This window comes from Helianthus annuus, chromosome 12 (assembly GCF_002127325.2).
Source record: "Helianthus annuus cultivar XRQ/B chromosome 12, HanXRQr2.0-SUNRISE, whole genome shotgun sequence".
In the NCBI taxonomy this organism is placed as follows: Eukaryota; Viridiplantae; Streptophyta; class Magnoliopsida; order Asterales; family Asteraceae; genus Helianthus; species Helianthus annuus.
Window position 1 is genome coordinate 35,596,074 of NC_035444.2, and position 24,430 is coordinate 35,620,503.

The 24,430-nt window shown below is 39.9% G+C and overlaps 1 protein-coding gene across 1 annotated transcript; it reads left to right on the forward strand.

Annotated features, from left to right (window-relative positions):
- The first annotated feature begins 560 nt into the window (after window positions 1-560).
- Window positions 561-4,376, forward strand: LOC110894723. The gene is made up of 8 exons (XM_022141955.2): window positions 561-896; window positions 1,001-1,090; window positions 2,671-2,802; window positions 2,888-3,129; window positions 3,225-3,551; window positions 3,628-3,711; window positions 3,805-3,993; window positions 4,104-4,376. Exons 3-8 carry the CDS (start codon window positions 2,676-2,678, stop codon window positions 4,266-4,268), a joined length of 1,134 nt encoding a protein of 377 aa, XP_021997647.2. The 5' UTR covers window positions 561-896; window positions 1,001-1,090; window positions 2,671-2,675; the 3' UTR covers window positions 4,269-4,376.
- Window positions 4,377-24,430: the final 20,054 nt, after the last annotated feature.

The window sequence follows — 24,430 nt, forward strand, 5'->3', positions numbered from 1 at the left end:
AAAATAATATAAATATAAATAATAAGACTGATGTTAGAAATTAAAGGTCATGTATATATCTAAGCATATACCAGCATTTGCATCTGGAAGTCCATCTTTCCAAACGACAAATGTTCGTTTCTTTTCATTTTCATGAACCAGAAATACAATCTTTGTTGGTGTGCTGAGATAAATACTATCAACCCAAAATCCCCTTCCCAGCCCAGTTGGTCTCTAGTGGTTGGGTTGGGCCGGCTCCCTCTTTGTGAGGTCGCCGGTTCGACTCCCGGCTGTGGCACTTTGGGGGGGGGGGGGCGGTCCCTATGATGGATCGCTCCTACAGTGGCATGGTTCGATCCGGAGGGCAACCCGGTTTTCACCCAGCTGTTACCCCAGCGGCTTTACCCGTGTGAGGGCAGTATGGTTTCCGGGCGAAGGTCAGTTCCCGTACGCAGCCGGGGCCCGATAGAACATCGCGTCCGCAAAACGGACTGACGGGGGATTCACTACAAGAAAAGGAGGCTTTTAGCGGCGACACCATTAGCGGCGACGGTCCTTGTGTCGCCGCTATCGGTCGATCCGTGTGACACAACCTGAGACCAAACCCCAGCCGTTGATCAAAATCCTGATCTAACGGTTGGGGACTTGAAAGGCAATACCGGCGACAAAAAGTAGGTTATTAGCGGCGACAGCTGTCTCCGCTAAAAGTCTGTGTCCCACATTAAACCCTAGCCACACAAATCTTATCCTGATTAACCCAATAGCGGCGACGATAGGATCAATACCGGCGACAAAGCGTCTCCGCTAAAAGTCGAAACGTAAAAACACTTTATCAGCGACTTTCCCTCTTTCTTCTTCACTTTCCCCCCAAATTTCTTCCTTCCACCGCCGGTTCTTCCCGAATTTTGGCCCACTCGGTTAGTTTAACATGTTTATGCTACATTTCTTCTATACATTTGTTACATACGTGTTATAGGCTTTAATTTTTGCTATTTTTTGTGTATTTTTGTGTTTGTGGAAGAAACTCCGGTCACCACCATCTCTTCTCCGGTCACCACCATCTCTTCTCCGGTCACCACCTTCACTTCTCCGGTCACCACCTAAAAAACTGGTTAGTTTTTTTTTATTTTTTATTTTTTTTTGTTTTAAGTTTAGAAATTCTATAATTTTTAGTTTTGGTATGTAAATTGTGTATGTTAGTATGTATGTTTGTATGATTGTTAGTATGTAAAGTGTATGAATGAATGTATGTAAGTTTGTATAATTGTTAGTATGTGAATTGTATAATGTAGGTGTATTTGAAAAATGTGTATGTAAATTGTATAATGGTTAGTTTTTTTTTTTTTTAAGTTTAGAAAATGTATAATTTTTAGTTTAGTATGTTAGTATGTATGTTTGTATTATTGTTAGTATGTAAATTGTATATTTTTTAGTTTAAGTTGTATGTGGGTATGTAAGTGTATGAATGAATGTATGTATGTTTGTATAATTGTTAGTATGTTTACATTGTATAATGTAGGTGTATTTGAAAAATGTGTATGTAAATTGTATAATGGTTAGTTTTTTTTTTTTTAAAGTTTAGAAAATGTATAATTTTTAGTTTAGTATGTTGGTATGTATGTTTGTATTATTGTTAGTATGTAAATTGTATATTTTTTAGTTTAAGTTGTATGTGGGTATGTAAGTGTATGAATGAATGTATGTATGTTTGTATAATTGTTAGTATGTTTACATTGTATAATGTAGGTGTATTTGAAAAATGTGTATGTAAATTGTATAATGGTTCGTTTTTTTTTTAAGTTTAGAAATTGTATAATTTTTAGTTTAGGTATGTAAATTGTGTATGTTAGTATGTATGAAATCATCATTTCAAACATAACGAGCTAAGAAAACACCCAATCGAAATTGAAATCATGATTTAAAACATAACATTCCGCCCAAAATTTAAAACAATCATTAAGAACATAACAAGCTTAAAAAATTGTACCCGTGTTTGAATTAATCATTTTAAACATAGCGAGCTTAGAAATACCCGCCCGAAATTGATTTAGAAATTAATTTCGGGTTGTCCCCGTTTGATACTCAAAGGGGTGTAAACCATGACAATAATATCACCAGTATAAGCACTGAACATGAATGGGACAAAGACGATCAACTCATATTTGCTTCGCAAGCCAAACAAGTGTTCTTCATCCAAGAAACGTCTCGAAACCAAAAAAATAAACATAGGTGGGTAGTCGAAAATGTTAATCATCGAAGAATTTGGGATCGGCCATTAAGTGATGACCGCGTCAATAAGGTTCAAAATGTTGGCAAACGCTTAGAAGATAGTGACGTTGTTGACAACAACTCTTCATCTGACTGTCCACTTGTCATTGACTTGACCCAATACTTTCAAATTGGATCTTCTCATGTTATTGCGGGTGAGCCTTCAATTGAAGTTGATCCCCCAACGGCCACCGTCGATGAAGTGTTTGAAGTCGAGACTGATTCTGATGAGGTCGAGGCTGCTTATGATGAGGATGATCCCGATTATGTGGAGTCTGACTAAAAGAAAAGTTATTGTAATTTTTATTGATTTGTAATTGATTAACACTTGTTTGAAATATTTATTTGAATTTGAGTTACACTTGTTGTACTTTCCCTTAATTTGTATTAGATACACATGCTGTAACATTTGTAACTTTATAGGGAGTATGTTTTCGATATTGTTGATATTCGCGTATCTGATGGTTGATGTGGCCCCCTGGGGACATGGGGGTGACGGAGCTGGTGATCCACCGATTCCTCCTGGTGGATTTCGTGGCACACATGAGACAGACGGTAAGTCTTTTACTAAATTATTTTGTAGTTCTTATATTTTATATATTATAAATGTTGTTACTAATTATTTTTGTTTTAATTGCAGCGGTTCCCCCGAAGAGGGTTAGGGGGAAAGCAAAAAACGAGAAACTAAGGCGTCTGGTAAAAGCGGGGGGGCCTGTATCGCTTACGTTTGACAGGCAGGTGACGTATACCCCTGTTGGTAAATCAAGGGATATGTTTTCACGGGAGGCCGGCCTGTATATGTGGCGGTCCATCCCCTTCGATAAAATTGGATGGGATAACGTTGAACAACATTACAAGGATGCCCTCATGAACCACTTACGGGTAAATAACTTATATGCATAAAATTTTATCAAATATTTAAGCACATGCAAATCTAATTTATATATGATATTTTAACTTTTTTATTTAATTTGTAGGAAAATTTCAATTTTGATGAAGTGGAACGTGACTATGAGGCCAAAAACTTGACGGGTGGCATTAGGGCTGTGCTTATGAAGCGGTACTCTGACCGCAAGTACGAGGCTAAAAAATTATTTAAGAGCAAGGGAGGTTACAATGATCTTGAGAGTGCACGGGCATTCCATCCCAAGGATATGCCCTATGATAACTGGTTGAGAACCATTGAAGGTTTCCGGGAAGCTAAATATATTAAAAGAAGCGAGGCCAACACACTAGTACGCGAGAAACAACAATTCCCATACCGTGGGGGGACATCTTCGTACGGTAGCACCGCCTATAAAAATGTAATGTTTTATGTATGTGTGCGTGTGTGTAAGCTTTTGTTTATTTAATGTCTAATCTAAGTTTAATGTTAAACAGGATATGGATTGGGTACCTACGTATGCTAAAACCCACACGGACAATCAAGGGAATTGGGTTGATCCGGTTGCTGAACAAAATTACGTAAGTATTTCTTTTAAGTATTATTTTCTATAACAAATATATATATATATATACACACACACACATATATTTAATCATCTTCGTAAAATACAGCGGAACATACAACAGGCCACAAGTCAATGGAGCGGTGAGGGTCCGCCAATTGCCCTGTATCAGGAAGCGTTGGGTGAGCGGCGAGGATGGTACCGCGGGATGGGGCCTAAACCTTCTTCCAACACGTCCTCGCACTCGTCATCTAACATGTCGTCTTCGCAAGCTCGGACGCAAGAACCCTTTTACGAGGTAAACTGCGCAATTTAAAAAATGACAAACGAACGCATGTTTCCTTGTTAAATATATGTTGGTAGCGTTAATTAATATGCTAATATACGTTTTGCTATCTATTATTGTAGGATTTTGTTAACAGCTTGTTCCAAACCCCGTCATTTTTGAACCAACTTAACAACTATCTTGCTTCACAAGGAAAAGGAAAAGGAAAGTCAAAAGGCTACGATTCTGACAACTTATTCGATAATGAATCCGACGATGAACCCAACGATAACGATGACGATGAGTGACTTGTTTTTAATGTATGCTTTGGATTTAATTAAACGTTGTAGGATATAATGTACGACTTAAACGTAGTTTTTAATTATATTACCTTTAGTATATGTTGATTATGTTCATTGCGTATGCTTGCGTTGTTTGAAAATAGGCAGGTTTTGTTTTTTCGGCCGTAAAACTGGCTGGGCAGCTGTATATACAGCTGCTGTATTAAAAAAAAATAGACTTTTAGCGGCGACACGTGTCGCCGCTATTGCTCTTCACCCTTTACCGACGAAAGTCAACACCGGCGACACTTTTAGCGACGACAGCTGTCGTCGCTAAAAGTGCAGCATCAATACCGGCGACAGCCATCAATACCGGCGACAGTCAGTCAATAGCGTCCGAGCAATACCGGCGATGCTTTACCGGCGACATGTCGCCGCTAATAGTCAATAGCGGCGACAAAAGCGGTCAATACCGGCGACAGCCGTCGCCGCTAAAGGTGCCCTGTTCTTGTAGTGATTGTCTTTGACAAGAACCCGGTGACATATAGGTCCTGTACATAGAAAGTCACTTTTAAAAAAAAAATACTATCAACCCGAGTAAACAAGTGACACTACATAAGCCTAAAACCATGTATGGTGTAATTATTCTTTCTAAATGAGGTAACTAAAGTACCTTGGATTCAAAGGTCATAGCATCTAGTTACGTAGATCTCTCCCTATTCTTCAAGTTGTCAAGATAATCAAGTGTCTCTAATCCTTCCACTCAAACTTCACTAGAGAAACTAATATTAAGATGTTTTCTTTAGAACCGATAAAAAAGACAAAGAAAAATGAACATTTTATGTTTTTAGAAACATAGGATCCGCTAATTATTTCGTGTCACCAATCAGCATCAGCATGTTCAACCTGGACATGAGCCTTTTTATAGACGCGCATGATTTTTAGAGAAGTCAGGAACAAACTTAGTTTAGGTGATACTGGATGCTACATATTATATGATGGTATTTTCTGGGTCCTATTTCAACTTTGGAACATACTTGAAATAGGACAAAATTAATTCAGAAAACACAATGCAAGTTTACCCATTAAAAAAAATAGTTTATTAAAAAGGACAAGGTTTGCTATGAGTCGGTATAAGTACCTGCCATTCGTAGCATTTATGAAGATTATCCACAACACTTAAATAGCAGGTTCTGATGTCATCACTGGAATCATTAAACCACTAGCATTTAACAAGCCAAGAGATTTATGTTAGTATATTGTTTGGGCCAAATAACAAAGTTCAGTTAAGAATTAAGAGTGGTAAGAACCTCTTAAGATTTAGCAAGGGTGTACCTATTGGCACACCAATGTTTCTATTGGCACACCAAACCCTAGTTGAATTAAGGTTTATCTACGCTGCGTATAAGTCTATACGCAGCGTACAGAGTTACACCTATACGTTGCGTATAGACCTATATACGCAGCGTAGGTAAAACATGGATCTCAGTGCCTGATCAGCAATCATTGTACAGAAAACAAGGGTTTATATACGCTGCGTATAGCTCTATACGCAGCGTATATAAACCATCTTAACTTTTGGGGGTCATTTTGGTGGGTTTGATCAGCTTTTCACAAGGTTTATATACATTGCGTATAGCTCTATACGTAGCGTATATAAAGGTCAGAAAATGTCCTTTATACCCTTGTGTTGAGGCTATACGAAGCCAAATACAAGGGTGGTTGTGTCATTTTTGTTTCATACGTTGCGTAAGGATCTATACGCAGCGTATATAAAGCTCCATTTTTGTATTTTTTTTGTGTATTCCTTTGTTTATTTATAAAAAGAAAAGAAAATTAACTGTGTGTATTTTGATGTATTTCCATGTTTATTTATAAAAACAACATTATTGATAAATAATACAAATATAAATTATAAAAATTAAAAATAATACAAATATTATGAATTATAAAAATTAAAAATAATATTATAATATTATTAAAAATATTATGAATTAATAATATACGAGACTAATATTAAAAATAATATTATAATATTATTAAAAAGATTATGAATTAATAATTATAATATTATTAAAAATTAATAATATTATTAAGGCAAATTGGATTTAAATAATCCCAACTTGCTCAATTTGGCCGATAATAATCCCAACTCAGTTATTGGCCGATAAAAATCCGAACTGGTCCACTTTTGGCCGATAATAGTCCGCCGTTAGAAATAGCTTAACTGAGTTAAGCTTTTTTCCGAATTACAAATCGATATTTTATGGATTTTGATCAGAACGAAGATACAATTCGATTTATGTAAAACTTACCTCGAAACGGTGCTTCAAACGACTTGATTTTTGTTAATTGAAGTTTAAACACCCGAATTGAAGCACCGTTTTCGTCGTTTAGGGCAGTATTTCGAGGTAAATTTTATATCAATCAACTCGTATCCTCGTTCTGATCAAAATCATAAAACATCGGTTTGTAATTCGGAAAAAAACTTAACTCCGTTAAGCTATTTTTAACGGCGGACTATTATCGGCCAAAAGTGGACCAGTTCGGATTATTATCGGCCAATAACTGAGTTGAGATTATTATCGGCCAAATTGAGCAAGTTGGGATTATTTAAATCCAATTTGCCTATTATTAAAAATAAGATGAATTACAAGACCTACAGGGAACCTATACGAGACTTATACTATACGAAATACGATACTATACGATACGATATAACACTCGTATAGGCCTATAGGTGTGGTTTAGGTCTCATATTGACCTCGTATAAGCCTATAAGTGTGATATCGTATCGTATAGGTGTGGTTTGGTCACGTATTGACCTCGTATAAGCCTATAAGTGTGATATCGTATCGTATAGGTGTAGTATAGGTCACGTATTGACCTCGTATAAGCCTACAAGTGTGATATCGTATCGTATAGCATAGTATATATCACGTATTAACCTCGTATAAGCCTATAAGCGTGATATCGTATTGTTTAACGTAGTATGTGTCCCGTATAGGCCTATAGGTGTGGTTTAGGTCCCGTATAGGCTTATTTGCATATACAAGACCTATAGGAAACCTATACGAGACTTATACTACACTATACGATACGATACCATACGATACGATATAACACCCGTATAGGCCTATAGGTGTGGTTTAAGTCCCGTATAGGCCTATATGCATATACAAAGACCTATAGGAAACCTATACGAGACTTATACTACACTATACGACACGATACTATACGATACGATATAACACCCGTATAGGCCTATAGGTGTGGTTTAGGTCCCGTATAGTCCTATAGGTGTGGTTTAGGTCCCGTATAGCCCTATAGGTGTGGTTTAGGTCCCGTATAAGCCAATAGGCATATACAAGACCTGTAGGAAACCTATACAAGACTTATACTATACACTATACGATACGATACGATACGATACGATAATATACGATACGGTATAACACCCGTATAGGCCTATATGCAGATACAAGACATATATGAGACTTATACGAGGTTTATACGAGACTTATACTATACGATACGATACTTAAAATGTTTTTTTAAATACACTCTTTATATACGCGGCGTATAGGCCTATACGCGGCGTATATAAAGGGTTAAAAAATAATTTTACCACAGGTTTGGGGTTAAAAATAAAAACTACCCGTTATATACGCTGCGTATTAAGCTATACACAGCGTATATAAAGGGCAAAAAATGTCCTTTATACCTTTGTGTTGAGGCTATACGAAGCCAAATACAAGGGTAGTTTTGTCATTTTTGTTGCATACGCTGCATAGGGATCTATACGCAGCGTATATAAAGCTCCATTTTTGTATTTTTTTTGTGTATTCCTTTGTTTATTTATAAAAAAAAGAAAATTAATTGTGTATATTTTGGGGTATTTCCATGTTTATTTATAAAAAAAAAACAATATTATTGGTAAATAATACAAATATAAATTATAAAAATTAAAAATAATACAAATATTATGAATTATAAAAATTAAAAATAATACAAATATTATGAATTACAAGACCTACAGGGAACCTATACGAGACTTATACTATACACTATACGATATGATACGATACTATATGATACGATATAACACCCGTATAAGCTTATAAGTGTGATATCGTATCGTATAAGAGTAGTATAGGTCACGTATTGACCTCGTATAAGCCTACAAGTGTGATATCTTATCGTATAGCGTAGTATATGTCATGTATTGACCTCGTATAAGCCTATAAGTGTGATACCGTATCGTATAGCGTAGTATATGTCCCGTATAGGCCTATAGGTGTGGTTTAGGTCCCGTATAGGCCTATAGGTGTGGTTTAGGTCCCGTATAGGCCTATATGCATATACAAGGCCTACAGGAAACCTATACGAGACTTATACTACACTATACGATACGATACGATACGATATAACACCCGTATAGGCCTATAGGTGTGGTTTAGGTCCCGTATAGGCCTATATGCATATACAAAGACCTATAGGAAACCTATACGAGACTTATACTACACTATACGATACGATACGATACGATATAACACCTGTATAGGCCTATAGGTGTGGTTTAGGTCCCGTATTGACCTCATATAAGCCTATAAGTGTGATATCGTATCGTATAGGTGTGGTTTAGGTCCCGTATTGACCTCGTATAAGCCTATAAGTGTGATATCGTATCGCATAGGTGTAGTATAGGTCACGTATTGACCTCGTATAAGCCTATAAGTGTGATATCGTATCGTATAGCGTAGATGTATTATTTAAAAATAATTAACAGTATGATATTTAAACCTATAAGCCTGTAGATGTAGTATTTAAAAATAATTAACGGTATGATATTTAAACGTTTATAGCATTTGAACCGCACTAGACATGGTATAATAATTTAATTTAAACGATAACAATATAATATATTCGAACCTTATATACGTTTTCCAAAATAATTTAACGGTATATAATATTATTGGTATAATATTAACGGTTATATATTTTAAGCGATTTAACGTTGGAACCGGGTGAGAATTTATACCACAAATACATCAAAATAGCAAAAAAAAAAAAAAAAAAAACTCTGATGGGTTATATACGCTGAGTATAGCTCTATACGCAGCGTATATAAACCCTTGTTTTTTGTGCAATGATTGCTGATAAGGCTCTAAAATCCATGGTTTATATACGCTGAGTATAACTTTGTACGCAGCGTAGGTAAACCCTAAGTGTGTAGATAGCCAACCAAGGTGTGCAGATGTTAGAAATCCTGATGGAACAAACATCTGCCCATGCTAAAGCCTTCTAATAAGATGTCTATTACCAGCGTATATAAAGCTCCGTGTGTTTTTGATCCATTTCATGCAATTCACCATAAGTTTCACTACCAGCCTCTGCTTTACCTTGTCCTTCTACCACTTCTACACCTTTAGGCTTCACCTTGACATTCCCTTTATCCTGAGAAGGTTCCAATCTAATGAAATGAATAATGGTTCAAAGTGGGCAAGAATAATATATATAAATTGTTAGATCAGAATCTTGACTACTTCTATCTTTATAAAGCCTTGTAAGGACTGCAAAGATTCGCTTTCAAGTTTTGGTCTACAAATAATTATAAATGATGGTTGTATCAACTGTTAGAAAAGATTAAAAGAATCGCTCAAGACTTGCTTTTGGTCTTTTGCTGTAAAAATTAAAAAGACAACTGCTGTAACACCCCGTGTTTCGGAAGTCAAAGTCAAAGTCAAGATTGAAGTCAAAGGAAGAAAAGATTGCTAATTGCAATCTGTCTCTCCTGGCTCAATTCCTGTTTTGACTTCTTTTGACCATAGTTAGTCTATTTTATGTTTTACGTAAGTTGTATTATGTGGAGTAATTAATTATAATCGCAATAAATGACAACAATCGATGTATATTTATCGCTATGAACCGCTTTACGACTGTGAACAATAGGAAGTAACAATGCGATAAAGTCAATTAAATGCTAATCGAACTAAACTAATAAACATCGCGCTCGCAACTCGAATTTCGCATTTTGGTGATTGTTATACGTTTGTGTGTGCCTTATGGGTTACTTGTGCATGTTTATTTATGTTATGTGTGGTAATCAATCGAATCGCAATCGAACTCAATCACAATCGAATCGCAAACGCTAAACGAATACGAAATAAGGATGCTTGTATGTAGATATAGTATGATAATTAATGGAGAAGAGATAACGCGAGATATGAGTAGTTGGGATTACAAGTAATTTGACTAAGAGACTCTATCGCATCGCAATCGAATTCGAAACAGCGAAACTCGTCACGCCAAGCAATCGAACCGGGTGCCAACCGGCCGGATTGCTATCCGACCGGGCTGCCATCCGTTCGAGGCGTTATCCGACCGGGCTGCCACTCGGGCGAGATGCCATCTGACCGGCCAGCCCTTTCCACCTTTGGAACTCTATAAATACCACCTGTCACTCTCATTCTTTCCACTTTTGGAAACTCTCTGACCGAACAGCTCGTGCTCCTCACCTTTTCCTCGATTTCTCTCAATTCCGGTAAGATCTCGTCCTAAATCTTGTACTTTCTTGATCTATACGCACTCCTACGCCTTTCTATCTTTTGAATCTTAACTTTTAACCGTGAAATCACTAGATTTGAGGTGTTCTAGGATGACGTCATCATGGTGTTCTTGAGAACTTCATGTTTTGGCTTAAATCCTTCAAGAACAACTTGAATCTAACCGATTTGCACATAAACAAACAAAGTTCTTTCATAGATCTAAACATATTCACGGTGAAAAGGATTGAGAAATGGTTTTCCTACTTTCTTTCAACTCTTTTACACTAAATGCACTGAAACCGATAGAATCAGAGCTTGTACCGACTTCCTACTCATTCTTGTGATGGTGTTGGTCCAAGATCTGGATCCTATCAACGAGGGTTACCGATTACGGGTTAAACATGGAACACCGTCTTGAACAGTTAACTGACCGGATTTGGGTGGTTCCTGTCCGATCAGGAATGCCAAGTAATGACGAGGTTTCTGTTGCTTAACACGTTATCAAAAACATCTCAATAAACGACAAACAATCGAAACAACCAAGTGTCAGATGAACGGAACGACCAGGACGGAACGCCGTCCGATCGGACCACCATCTGATCGGACTGTCATCCGAACGGGTTGTCACCCGATCGATCTGCACCTTGGGTCCCACGCTTAAACTATTCACCAACATTTGAAGTCTGATCGTTGAACGAGTTGTTGTCCGATCGGACTACCATCCGAACGGGTTAACCGCTCGAACATGTGGCTATTAAACTTCAACACTTAAACAATTTTCAACATGTTCAATGCGCCAGGAATGTCACCCGATCGAACTGCTGTCCGATCGAGTGACATTCTGCGGTGAACTTGTTCTCACTAAAGTGTCCAACCAATCGGGTTGCCGGCCGATCGAACGACCATCCGACCGACCTGAAAGGTAGAGATACTTCTATGTTTTCAAAATGCTACAACAAAAACTTCAAAAGTCAAACCATCATACACAAACACATTCTTCTCAAAGGAAGAAACAATCCACTCGAACAGCCATCCGACCGGACTACCGTGCGTCCGGATTGCCATCCGAGCGACCAGCTGTCCGACGGATTACCATCCGATCGAACTGCCATTCGACCCACCAACACTTGCTTTTGTTTTACGCGTCACTTATCGTTATGCTATCAAACTATTCAGGCTAACCTTACTCTCAAGCGCTCCCTTCAATCCATCCACCGCTGTGAGTATACTCGATCCCTTTTTGCTTTCGCACTTTTGGGTGTTACATACGTTACTTATTCGAAATCACATCGAACACAGTACGCAATACTTTTAACGCTAACCGTTACCGCATGTTATACGTGACTTAATGAATGCTTGTTTGTTATGTTTACACATGGAATGTTGTCTACCTGCCTTAGCAACGATAGTACTATAGTTTGGACTCAACACCCGTTCACACGGGGGTTGTTAAGGACAATTATTTGCATGGATTACAATGGTAATCATGTATTACGAACTGCCTTGGGCAGTCAACCCGCAGTCATCGGTATTGATAGGTTCATGTCGATAACTAACATGCTTCGTTTTACTCAGTGTACGTGCTGGTTATGCGTAAACTATTTCGAACTCTATATGCTACTATCAAACTTGTATGCTCGCCTTTACACTATGTGTATTGACTTTTATTTTAACGTATGTGACAGGTGCTTAAGGTGTCTATTTGCTTGGAAATCAAGGCTAGGAAAGAGTCTCAGTGACCAACAAATAGTTGTCTGTACTAATGAAACCTGATTTGTCGAAACAGAACATTTTGCCTAGATTTGTACTGTAATAATTTGTTTGCCTTTTAAGACATGGTATGGGACACGTTATTTTAAATGAATTGGTAATGATAATTGTTATGGAAACTTCTGGACAATCAGTTTCGCTCAGTGTCGCGCCCCGACGTTTCCGCCATCGGTTGGGGTATGACAAGTTGGTATCAGAGCCATAACTATAGGGAATTAGGCAAGACTCGACCTAGTCCGGGTCGATGTCTTAGAGACCTAGTCTATAGTTAGGAACCAATAGACCGACTCGTGCATGTCCAGTAGGGATTATGTATGAGCTTACTACTATTCTTCGCTATTCTCGCCTACGCTACACTATCACTGCACTCGAAATTTCAATTTTTGGATAGGCGATTAAGTCGAGATTAGGTGTGAAAACTGCAAACTCTCGATTAAATTGCTTGTTCGATTTGTATTTATCTATAAAACGCGAGAATTCGCGTTGAACCAGGAGTGAAATCCACACTTTAGCGCGGATTTTCGTCGCTATTTTGTTAAAATAGGAAAGAAGTTGTTAAGCTAGGGGTGAAACCCTAACCTTGACGACTTGTTCCGACTTTTATTTTGGTTTTACAAAACTCTCACCAAAGTCTCGACGGACTCCAACGACCTGAACTCACGGTATGACTAGAGGGATGTGTGCCGGATGCCCAAGAATCGAGGCAGAGGCCCGATCCTGAAAGTTAAAATTTTTACGACAAGTCCTTGAGAATAGTCGAATCGCTTTGGGTAGTCATTGTCAAATAGCCACAAACAATCTATTTCTCGATTTTTATGTGTTTCGACTCTGAGCCCGCAACTGCTAACTCTGATGACTCGTTGATTTATGTGTTTATATGTATTTACCTGTTTATGTGTTTAAATTTTGGACGACTTATTCGATTTTTGCTTTCACTTCGATCGACACACATGACTCACGTTGCTTATCTATCTCAAAACGTTAACAAATTGCTGCTACCATAAGGAAACGCTGTACGCTATGATGCTCGCTATACTACATGCTTATGCTATACTAATCGCTATGTTAAACGCGATCGCTATATTCGAACGCTTGTAGACTTTGAATGATAGGTTTCTGTATTCTGACTGCCTCTGTGATTACATGCGTATGTGCTTCTGTGCCTTACGTGCTTATGTGTTTATGTGTCTCTATGTGAATCTATGATTATGTGCTTACGTGGTTATGTGATACATGTTTCATTGCGCTCCTGAGCTTTAGTAAGTATTAAACGTGAGAGGTGAGATTCGATTATGATGTGTCTGAGACCTATGACGATGTCTGTTCCAGACGATGTCAACCGGACCATCATCAGGACCTCGACACCCACGACTCACTCGCCATGAACAAAGGGACAAATGCCTTGCTGCCATCTTCGCTAAACAAGTGGCCAAGGTTGTGCCCCAGATCGTGAGTGAAATTTATGAGAATGTTAGCAAATCGTCTGAGGAGTCTAGAACCGAAGCTCCTAAAGTTGCTACCAAGACTGCTTTCAGCTTCAAGCACTTCAAGGCTTGCGGTCCAAAGAAATTCACTGGAGAAGATGGCCCAATGGCTATGTTTCAATGGTTCGATTCCATCGAAGTCACTCTGCGCCAAAGCGGTTGTCCTGAAAATCTTCGTACCCTAAACGCTACCGGTGTCTTCCAGTCCCGCGCATTAGACTGGTGGACGACCGAGAGAAACAAACGCGGGAATGATGCAACTTATGAGCTGACCTAGGAAGAGTTGAAAGCCATCATGATGGACGAATTCTGCCCTCCCCATGAATGCCAAAAGCTGGAGGACGAGTTTTGGAATATAAAGCAGAAGGATGGAGACAACACTGCCCTGACTGCTCGCTTTAAGCAGCTCAGCATCATTTGCCCCGATCAAGTGAAGACGTCTGATATGGCAATCAAGAAGTACATCCGAGCACTACCCGACTGTGTTGCTGATTTTGTTCATGCCGCAAAGACAGCAACGATTGAAGAAACTTATCTGCTTGCCGCCGAAATCAACGAAAAGTGGGTAAAAGCTGGTTTTTGGGATAAAGCTTCAAAGTCTTTGCATCAAGCTACCACCGCACCAACCGCCGAAACCGCCGCTCCTCAATCATCAAAGTCCTCACGCCGCAGGAAGAAGAACAACAATAGCAGCTCCAGCAACAAGAACCGTGTTGTCACCACCACTGCTGCTCCCCTTCAAGCCGTACCGGCTCAGCAGCAGTCCCACCACCATCCAGCACCAGTTACCTATGTACCGCCTGCAAAGCGTGCATACACAGGCCCCCACCCAGCTTGCCCAACATGTTCCTATCATCACCCGGTGGGTCTTGCTTGTCGTTTCTGCGCCCACTACAACATGTACGGGCACTTCACTGCCAACTGCCGTACTGGTCCCCGCAACACCGCAGCTCCTGCCACTGCTCATCAAGCTCTGCTCCCAGCCCCGCAAGGCCATCAAGCGGCTCAGGCACCCGCGATCAACGCCCGAGTCTGCTTCGCATGTGGTGATCCCAACCACTTTGCAAACATGTGCCCAAACAGGGTGGTGAAACAAGAGCCCCAGCAGCAGCAGCCTCACCAGCAGCAACAGCCGCAGCAACAGCAACAAGCCGCACGTGCCAGAACGTTCAACATCAATGTGCGACAAGCCCAGGCTGACAACAACGTGGTCAATGGTACATTCCTTGTGAATGGTATTTATGCATCGTGTTTGTTTGATACTGGAGCCGATAATTGCTTTGTGTCGTTTGAATTCGAGAAGCTCCTCAGTCGTAAGCGCTCCCATCTCCCCTCGACATTTGATGTTGAAGTCGCCACCGGAAGAACTGTCGCCGTTAATTCTGTTCTTCGTGATTGTACCCTTGAGCTCAACAATCACATTTTCCCAATCGACCTTATTCCGATACAACTCGGAATTTTCGACGTCATAGTAGGCATGGACTTTCTTCGCGAAAACCATGCTGAAGTTGTGTGCTTCGACAAGATGATTCGATTCTCGCTCGCGAATGGTGATTTATTGTGTGTTTATTTCGAAACTGCTTCAAAAGGCCTCAAACTCATGTCATGTGTCCAAGCTAGCAAGTATCTCCGCAAGGAATACAAAGCTTTCTTGGCTAATATTGTAGTAGCGGAGAAGGAAAAGAAAAGGAAGGCAGAAGTGAAAGACATTCCCGTGGTCCGTGAATTTCCTCAGGTGTTCTCTGACGATCTTCCTGGACTACCGCCAAGTTGTGATATCGACTTCCGTATCGACCTCATTCTTGGAGCCAACCCTGTTGCCAAAGCTCCTTACCGACTCGCGCCGTCCGAAATGTGTGAACTCTCGAATCAGCTTCAGGAATTACTTGAGAAAGGCTTCATCCACCCGAGCACCTCTCCTTGGGGCGCGCCAGTCCTCTTCGTCAAAAAGAAGGATGGGTCGTTCAGGATGTGCATCGACTATCGGGAATTGAATAAGCTAACCATCAAGAACCGCTATCCCCTACCTCGCATTGACGATTTGTTTGATCAGCTACAAGGTGCTACGTGTTTCTCGAAGATCGATCTACGCTCAGGCTATCACCAGCTACGCATTCAAGAGGAGGATATACCCAAAACCACTTTTCGTACTCGTTACGGCCACTATGAATTCGTTGTTATGCCTTTTGGTTTAACCAACGCACCCGCGGTTTTTATGGATCTGATGAATCGCGTGTGTAAAACATATCTCGACCGTTTTGTCATCGTGTTCATCGACGATGTCTTGATCTATTCCAAAACGAAAGCCAAACACGCGCAACATCTACGTTTGGTTCTCGAACTACTCCAGGGGAATCAACTCTATGCCAAGTTCTCCAAGTGTGAATTCTGGCTAGAGGAGGTTCAGTTTCTGGGTCACATCGTAAATAGTCAAGGTACTCACGTCGATCCCGCGAAGATTTAAGCAGTTAAGAGTTGGATTACACCTAAGAATCCGTCTGAAGTCCATTCTTTTCTCGGATTAGCGGGCTATTATCGACGATTTATCGAAGGATTCTCAAAGATCGCTGTGCCGCTTACCGCTCTCACGCATAAAGACAAGCCTTTTGTTTGGGGAACCGAACAAGAGTCTGCTTTCCAAACCCTCAAGCACATTCTCTGCAATGCTCATGTTCTCACATTGCCCGACGGAAACGACGGTTTCATTGTCTATTGTGATGCTTCCAACCTTGGTCTTGGTTGTGTTCTTATGTAGCGGGACAAGGTTATAGCTTACGCATCTCGTCAGCTCAAAATCCATGAGAAGAACTATACAACCCATGATCTCGAGCTAGGCGCGGTTGTTTTTGCGTTGAAGATTTGGCGACACTACCTGTATGGTACCAAGTGTACGATCTTCACCGATCATAGGAGCCTACAACATATCTTTGACCAGAAATAACTAAATATGCGTCAACGCTGATGGATAGAACGTCTCAACGATTACGAATGTGAGATTCGTTATCACCCAGGCAAAGCAAATGTCATTGCCGACGCTCTCAGCAGACGGAGTTATTTGCTCAGTATTCGCGATACCCAAGCCCAACACGATCTCGAAACCCTCATTCGCGAAGCCCAGCATGCCTGTTTTAATGAACCACTCTGAAGAAGGAAAGAATCTATCACGATGGAGCTCAGCTTGTAAATAAGTCGAATGGGATATTCCACTTCCTGGACCGAATTTGGATCCCTAAGCGGACCGATTTGTGACAAATTTTAATGGACGAAGCCCACAAATCCCAGTATTCTATTCATCCCGGTGCCAATAAAATGTATCAGGATCTTTGCTACAGGTACTGGTGACTGGGTATGAAAAGGGATATTGCCCTCTACGTTGGGAAGTGCCTGACTTGTGCAAGATTCAAGGCTGAACATCAAAGGCCCTCTGGCTTACTCGAGCAACCCCCAATCCCCATGTGGAACTGGGAGAGTATAGCCATGGAGTTCATAACAAAGCTTCCGCACACGTCACCAGGTCACGACAGCATTTGGGTTGTTGTTGGTCGTTTAACCAAATCCGCTCACTTTTTGCCAATACGGGAAGACTACAAGGTAGAACGATTAGCCTAAATCTACACCGATGAGATCATTTGTAACCATGGGATGCCTCGCGACATCATCTCTGACCGTGATGCTTGGTTTACCTCGCGACTGTGGGAAACGTTTCAAGCTGCTCTTGGTACTACGCTTAATCTGAGTACCGCATTCCACCCTCAAACCGACGGTCAGACTGAGAGAACGATCCGTACTCTTGAAGACATGCTCCGTTCGTGTGTCATAGATTTCGGTGGTAATTGGGATAAATACCTGCCGTTAGTCGAATTCTCGTACAACAACAGTTATCATTCCAGCATCCAGATGGCACCATTCGAGGCTTTATATGGAAGAAGATGTCGATCGCCTATTGTATGACACGAGATCGGTCACTCGCAATTAACCGTTCCTGAGATATTGCAAGAAACGACTAACAAAGTCCTCCAAATTCGAGACAACTTGTTGAAAGCTCGAAGTCGACAGAAAAGTTACGCCGATAGACGACGCAATCCCCTTGAATTTGACATTGGCGATAACGTACTCCTAAAGGTATCACCTTGGAAGGGTGTGGTCCGATTCGGCAAGAAAGGGAAACTGGCGCCTCGATATGTTGGACCTTTTAAGATTCTGGAAAAGATCGGAAAAGTCGCCTACAGACTCGAACTACCGGAGGAACTTAGTAATGTCCACCCAACTTTCCATGTGCCAAACCTCCGAAAGTGCCTGGCTGAGCATGATTTAACTATACCTCTCGACGACCTCCAAATAAACGAAACACTACACTTTGTGGAGAAGCTTGTCGAAATCATGGATCGCCAAACCAAGCAGCTCAGACGCTCGCGCATTCCTATTGTGAAAGTCCGATGGGAAGGCAAACGAGGCGCAGAGTTCACTTGGGTACTCGAAAGCGACATGAGGGCTAAGCACCCGCAGTTGTTTGTTACGGAATTTCCTCAACTAGGGGAGCCTGTAACACCCCGTGTTTCGAAAGTCAAAGGCAAAGTCAAGATTGAAGTCAAAGGAAGAAAAGATTGCTAATTGCAATCTGTCTCTCCTGGCTCAATTCCTGTTTTGACTTCTTTGACCATAGTTAGTCTATTTTATGTTTTACGTAAGTTGTATTATGTGGAGTAATTAATTATAATCGCAATAAACGACAATAATCGATGTATATTTATCGCTACGAACCGCTTTACGACTGTGAACAATAGGAAGTAACAATGCGATAAAGTCAATTAAATGCTAATCGAACTAAACTAATCAACATCGCGCTCGCAACACGAATTTCGCATTTTGGTGATTGTTATACGTGTGTGTGTGCCTTATGTGTTACTTGTGCATGTTTATTTATGTTATGTGTGGTAATCAATCGAATCGCAATCAAACTCAATCACAATCGAATCGCAAACGCTAAACAAATACGAAATAAGGATGCTTGTATGTAGATATAGTATGATAATTAGTGGAGAAGAGATAGCGTGAGATATGAGTAGTTGGGATTAAAAGTAATTTGACTAAGAAACTCTATCGCATCGCAACACTCGCAATCGAAATCGAAACAGCGAAACTCGTCACGCCAAGCAATCGAACCAGGTGCCAACCGGCCGGATTGCTATCGGACCAGGCTACCATCCGTTCGATGCGTCATCCGATCGGGCTGCCACTCGGGCGAGATGCCATCCGACCGGCCAACCCTTTCCACTTTTGGAACTCTATAAATACCACCTGTCACTCTCATTCTTTCCACTTTTGGAAACTCTCTGACCGAACACCTCGTGCTCCTCACCTTTTCCTCGATTTCTCTCGATTCGGGTAAGATCTCGTCCTAAATCTTGTACTTTCTTGATCTACACGCACTCCTACACCTTTCTATCTTTTGAATCTTAACTTTTAACCGTGAAATCACTAGATTTGAGGTGTTCTAGGATGACGTTATCATGGTGTTCTTGAGAACTTCGTGTTTTGGCTTCAATCCTTCAAGAACAACTTGAATCTAACCGGTTTCCACATAAACGAACAAAGATATTTCATAGATCTAAACATATTCACGGTGAAAAGGATTGAGAGAAGGTTTTCCAACTTTCTTTCAACTCTTTTACACTCAATGCACTCAAACCGAGAGAATCGAAGCTTATACCGACTTCCTACTCATTCTTGTGATGGTGTTGGTCCAAGATCTGGATCCTATCAACGAGGGTCACCGATTACGGGTTAAACATGGAACACCGTCTTGAACAGTTAACTGACCGGATTTGGGTGGTTCCTGTCAGATCAGGAATACCAAGTAATGACGAGGTTTCTGTTCCTTAACACGTTATCAAAAACATCTCAATAAATGGCAAATAACCGAAACAACCAAGTGTCAGATGAACGGAACGACCAGGACAGAACGCCGTCCGATCGAACCACCATCCGATCGGACTGTCATCCGAACGGGTTGTCACCCGATCGATCTGCACCTTGGATCCCACGCTTAAACTATTCACCAACATTTGAAGTCTGATCGTTGAACGAGTTGTTGTCCAATCGGACTACCATCCGATCGGGTTAACCGCTCGAACTACCATCCGATCGGGTTAACCGCTCGAACATGTGACTATTAAACTTCAACACTTAAACAATTTTCAACATGTTCAATGCGCTAGGAATGTCACCCGATCGAAGTGCTGTCTGATCGAGTGACATCCTGCGGTGAACTTGTTCTCACTAAAGTGTCCAACCAATCGGGTTGCCGGCCGATCGAACGACCGTCTGACCGACCTAAAAGGTAGAGATACTTCTGTGTTTTCAAAATGCTACAACAAAAACTTTAAAAGTTAAACCATCATACACAAACACATTCTTCTCAAAGGAAGAAACAATCCACTCGAACAGCCATCCGACCGGACTACCGTCCGACCGGACCACTGTCTGAACGGATTGCCATCCGAGCGACCGGCTGTCTAATCGGACTACCATCCGATCGAACTGCCATTCGACCCACCAACACTTGCTTTTGTTTTACGCGTCACTTATCGTTATGCTATCGAACTATTCAGGCTAACCTTACTCTCAAGCGCTCCCTTCAATCCATCCACCGCTGTGAGTATACTCGATCCCTTTTTGCTTTCACACTTTTGGGTGTTACATACGTTACTTATTCGAAATCACATCGAACACACTACGCAATACTTTTAACGCTAACCGTTACCGCATGTTATACGTGACTTAATGAATGCTTGTTTGTTATGTTTACACATGGAATGCTGTCTACCTGCCTTAGCAACGATAGTACTATAGTTTGGACTCAGCACCCGTTCACACGGGGGTTGTTAAGGACAATTCTTTGCATGGATTACAGTGGTAATCATGTATTACGAACTGCCTTGGGCAGTCAACCCGCAGTCATTGGTATCGATAGGTTCATGTCGATAACTAACATGCTTCGGTTTACTCAGTGTACGTGCTGGTTATGCGTAAACTATTTCGAACTCTATATGCAACTATCAAACTTGTATGCTCGCCTTTACACTATGTGTATTCACTTTTATTTTAACGTATGTGACAAGTGCTTAAGGTGTCTATTTGCTTAGAAATCAAGGCTAGGAAAGAGTCTTAGTGACCAACAAATAGTTGTCTGTACTAATGAAACCTGAGTTGTCGGAACAAAACATTTTGCTTAGATTTGTACTGTAATAATTTGTTTGCCTTTTAAGACATGGTATAGGATATGTTATTTTAAATTAATTGGTAATGATAATTGTTATGGAAACTTTTGGACAATCTGTTTCGCTCAGTGCCGCGCCCTGACGTTTCCGCCATCGGTTGGGGTGTGACAACTGCTATTATACATCTTTGAGTTACCAGGTTTTAGAAGGTTGGAGATAAGAAACATTTCTCTTTGATTGTTACATTTGCTTTTGGCTATGCTTTTATTGAAGATCAGAGGATTAATGGTTAGTTTCTTGGAGCTTTATTTAACGACAAAAGAAGTATGGACCTTGGGTGGGGTTAGTAAAAAAACTTGTGAATTCTTGTTTGGCCTAAAAATCATGTATTATCCTTTGGCATAACATTTGTGCTACACTGAGCCTAATCAAACATTGCAACTTATTTACATCTGATGACATAATCAATTTCTATAAATCCATGATCACTAATTCCTGATAACCATGATTCATAACCATTTAATGGTCTACCATGTGACACCCCAACCGATGGTGGAAACATCAGAGTGAGACGAAATAGATTGCAAGAGACTTCATAACGCTATTTGTGACAAGTATTTAAAGAATAAATTTTCATTTCATATCTAAAGAGTCAATTACAAGGATTTGAAACAATTACAACATGAATAATGAAATACAATACAATAAGAATAAAAATTTAAAGTGTGTATCTAAGCATCCTACTAGATTCCATGCATCACCAACGTCATCGCTAAACCTGCAACATGTTTTAAAAGTGTAGTTCAATACAAAGGTATTGGCGAGCATACAAGTTTGGTGCGTAGTATATAAGTATAAAAACGATACGGAACAATCCACATGGAAAACCTAGTTATCAAGATTAACGTATAAACTGTCATGCGATTTACAAGTCAACCTAATATGAATGAATAAACCTAACATGACCTCTCGTTCACGGGTCCTATAGCGCTATACATGTTAAGTGGAAGCTTGTACGAAGCTAATGACAAGTTCATCACATAAGAATCACCCAGAAAACACGAATCAAGCATAACAAATAGCAAGCATATATTGGATTGTTTGTTTATGTATTTGCATAAGAGTATGTATACTAAGTGTGTTTTGTATATAAAACCATGTTACACCCAAAAGTGTGAAAACGGTAAAATGGGTCAAGTATACTCACAAAATTGCTAAGTCTTCCGATTATGCATGTATTGACGAGTTAATGAGATTAGGAGAACGAATGTGTTTGGTGTTGGAATTTAAGTGGGGTATTTAGAAGCGGAATTAGAAATTTAAAGTAATAAAAGTATGTATATATGAAAGTAATATCTAAGTTCTAAGAGTTTGTTTATGACACCATATCAAGTGGTTTCATGGGTCCCAAATTGCCCATTGGAATCACAAGTACTCTAGAATCTTTAGGTTTATGGTGATTAATCATAGCTTGATTAACACCACAAACTCAGCCATATTTTTATATATTAATAGGTATATTTATATGGTAATAATATATTCTAAACTATGTCCAATCAAGTATTGTCATGTAATATCATGTATTGTCAAGCATGGAGGTTTGAAGCCTCATTATATGATTCACCACTACACACACCATCATGAAGATGGTGGGAGAGTCATGAATAACAAGAAAGTAAATCCAATCTAACAAGTTATAAAAATGTTCAAATGAAGGAGTGGAACTTAGTTTGGAAAGCCAAGGCTTCCATTTGTTCACACTTGGAAAGCCAAGGCTTCCATTTGTTCACACTTCACAATGCAGAAGTTCATCATATGGAAGATGATGACTTGTGCTTGTTTTCATCATTCGATTGTCAAGTAAAAACAGAAAATAAGTGAGTGTTTGAACGCATAACTTTGATGGTAATCACCCTAATAAAAACCCACAATCATACACTAGATTGTGAGCTGAATGAGAACAAGATTCCATCAAGGTATCAACATAAAAATGAATCATACGAAGAAATAAAAAAAACGGGCAGAATGTGTGTTGCACTTTGTAGGATCGCGTTCGGCCCTGTTTGAGTCGATCAGAGAAATTCCTATCCAAATCAAGAGGCGGAAACTAATGATTTGGTGCTATTCTAGCTGGATTCACTTTAAACTTGCTGCTTTATTCATAAACAATACGAGTACACGATCTGACAACACTTCGACAGCACTTCGTGACTTGTCAGAAGAAAAACACCTTCAACTATGTGTGCTACCGATTCGCTTGTAAAGACCCCTATATATAGCTGAGTTGGTTCGCTTATACATACAAGACCATATAAGCGAACCTGCTACCATGTTGTATAAGCGAACCTGACTAGAAATCCCATAAGCGAACCTATACTAACCTAGACACATGAGCGAACCTAGGTATAACCACATAAGCGAACCTATTACAATCTAGTGTTTCTAGGTTATCGTGTCATGTCTGATCTGTCCAACTCTAAGACTCGATGAAAGACGTAGTCGACAGACGTAAGTGCACCAACAGACTCCCCATCGGATGTTGACGGAGTCTTCATGGAGTCTTCGAGTCTTCACAAATGTCAATCTACAATCTTTATCAGTCTTCAATCTTCCTTTGAAGTATCTGACACTTCAAGAATCCTCGTTCTCTTTCTTCATCCTCACCAAACTCCTCTCTCTCAACTGTTGACACGGTGTCTTCAGACTCCCCCTCTCAAACAGCTGGGATCGCAGTCTGGAATTCACAACTTCATTCGTAAAATTGTGAACAGGCTATCATCAGGTTCAAGATCATAACCTGGCACTTCAGCACAGAATCGTCACCTGGCTCAAATCCTGCACAATCTCTACTTAACCATAAGTTTCTATTAAAAGATTAAACCTTCAAACTTTTTAGAAACTTGTACCAGAAACTATATTAATGATTTTATATTCAGGATCTTTTACTGGCTCTTATCAAATAAATTTACCAGCTTCACATATACTCTCCCAAGCCAGTTCTTCAAGTTTAACACTTTGAATTTCGAAAATCAGCATCTCAACACCAGTTGTCGAAACTCTTTTTGACTTTTCAAAATTTATGCTAAAACACACCAAAAATCTTTTTGGATTTTCTGAATGAAAGTAAATGCAGAAAACAACTATTTACAGACAATATTTTTGTGAGT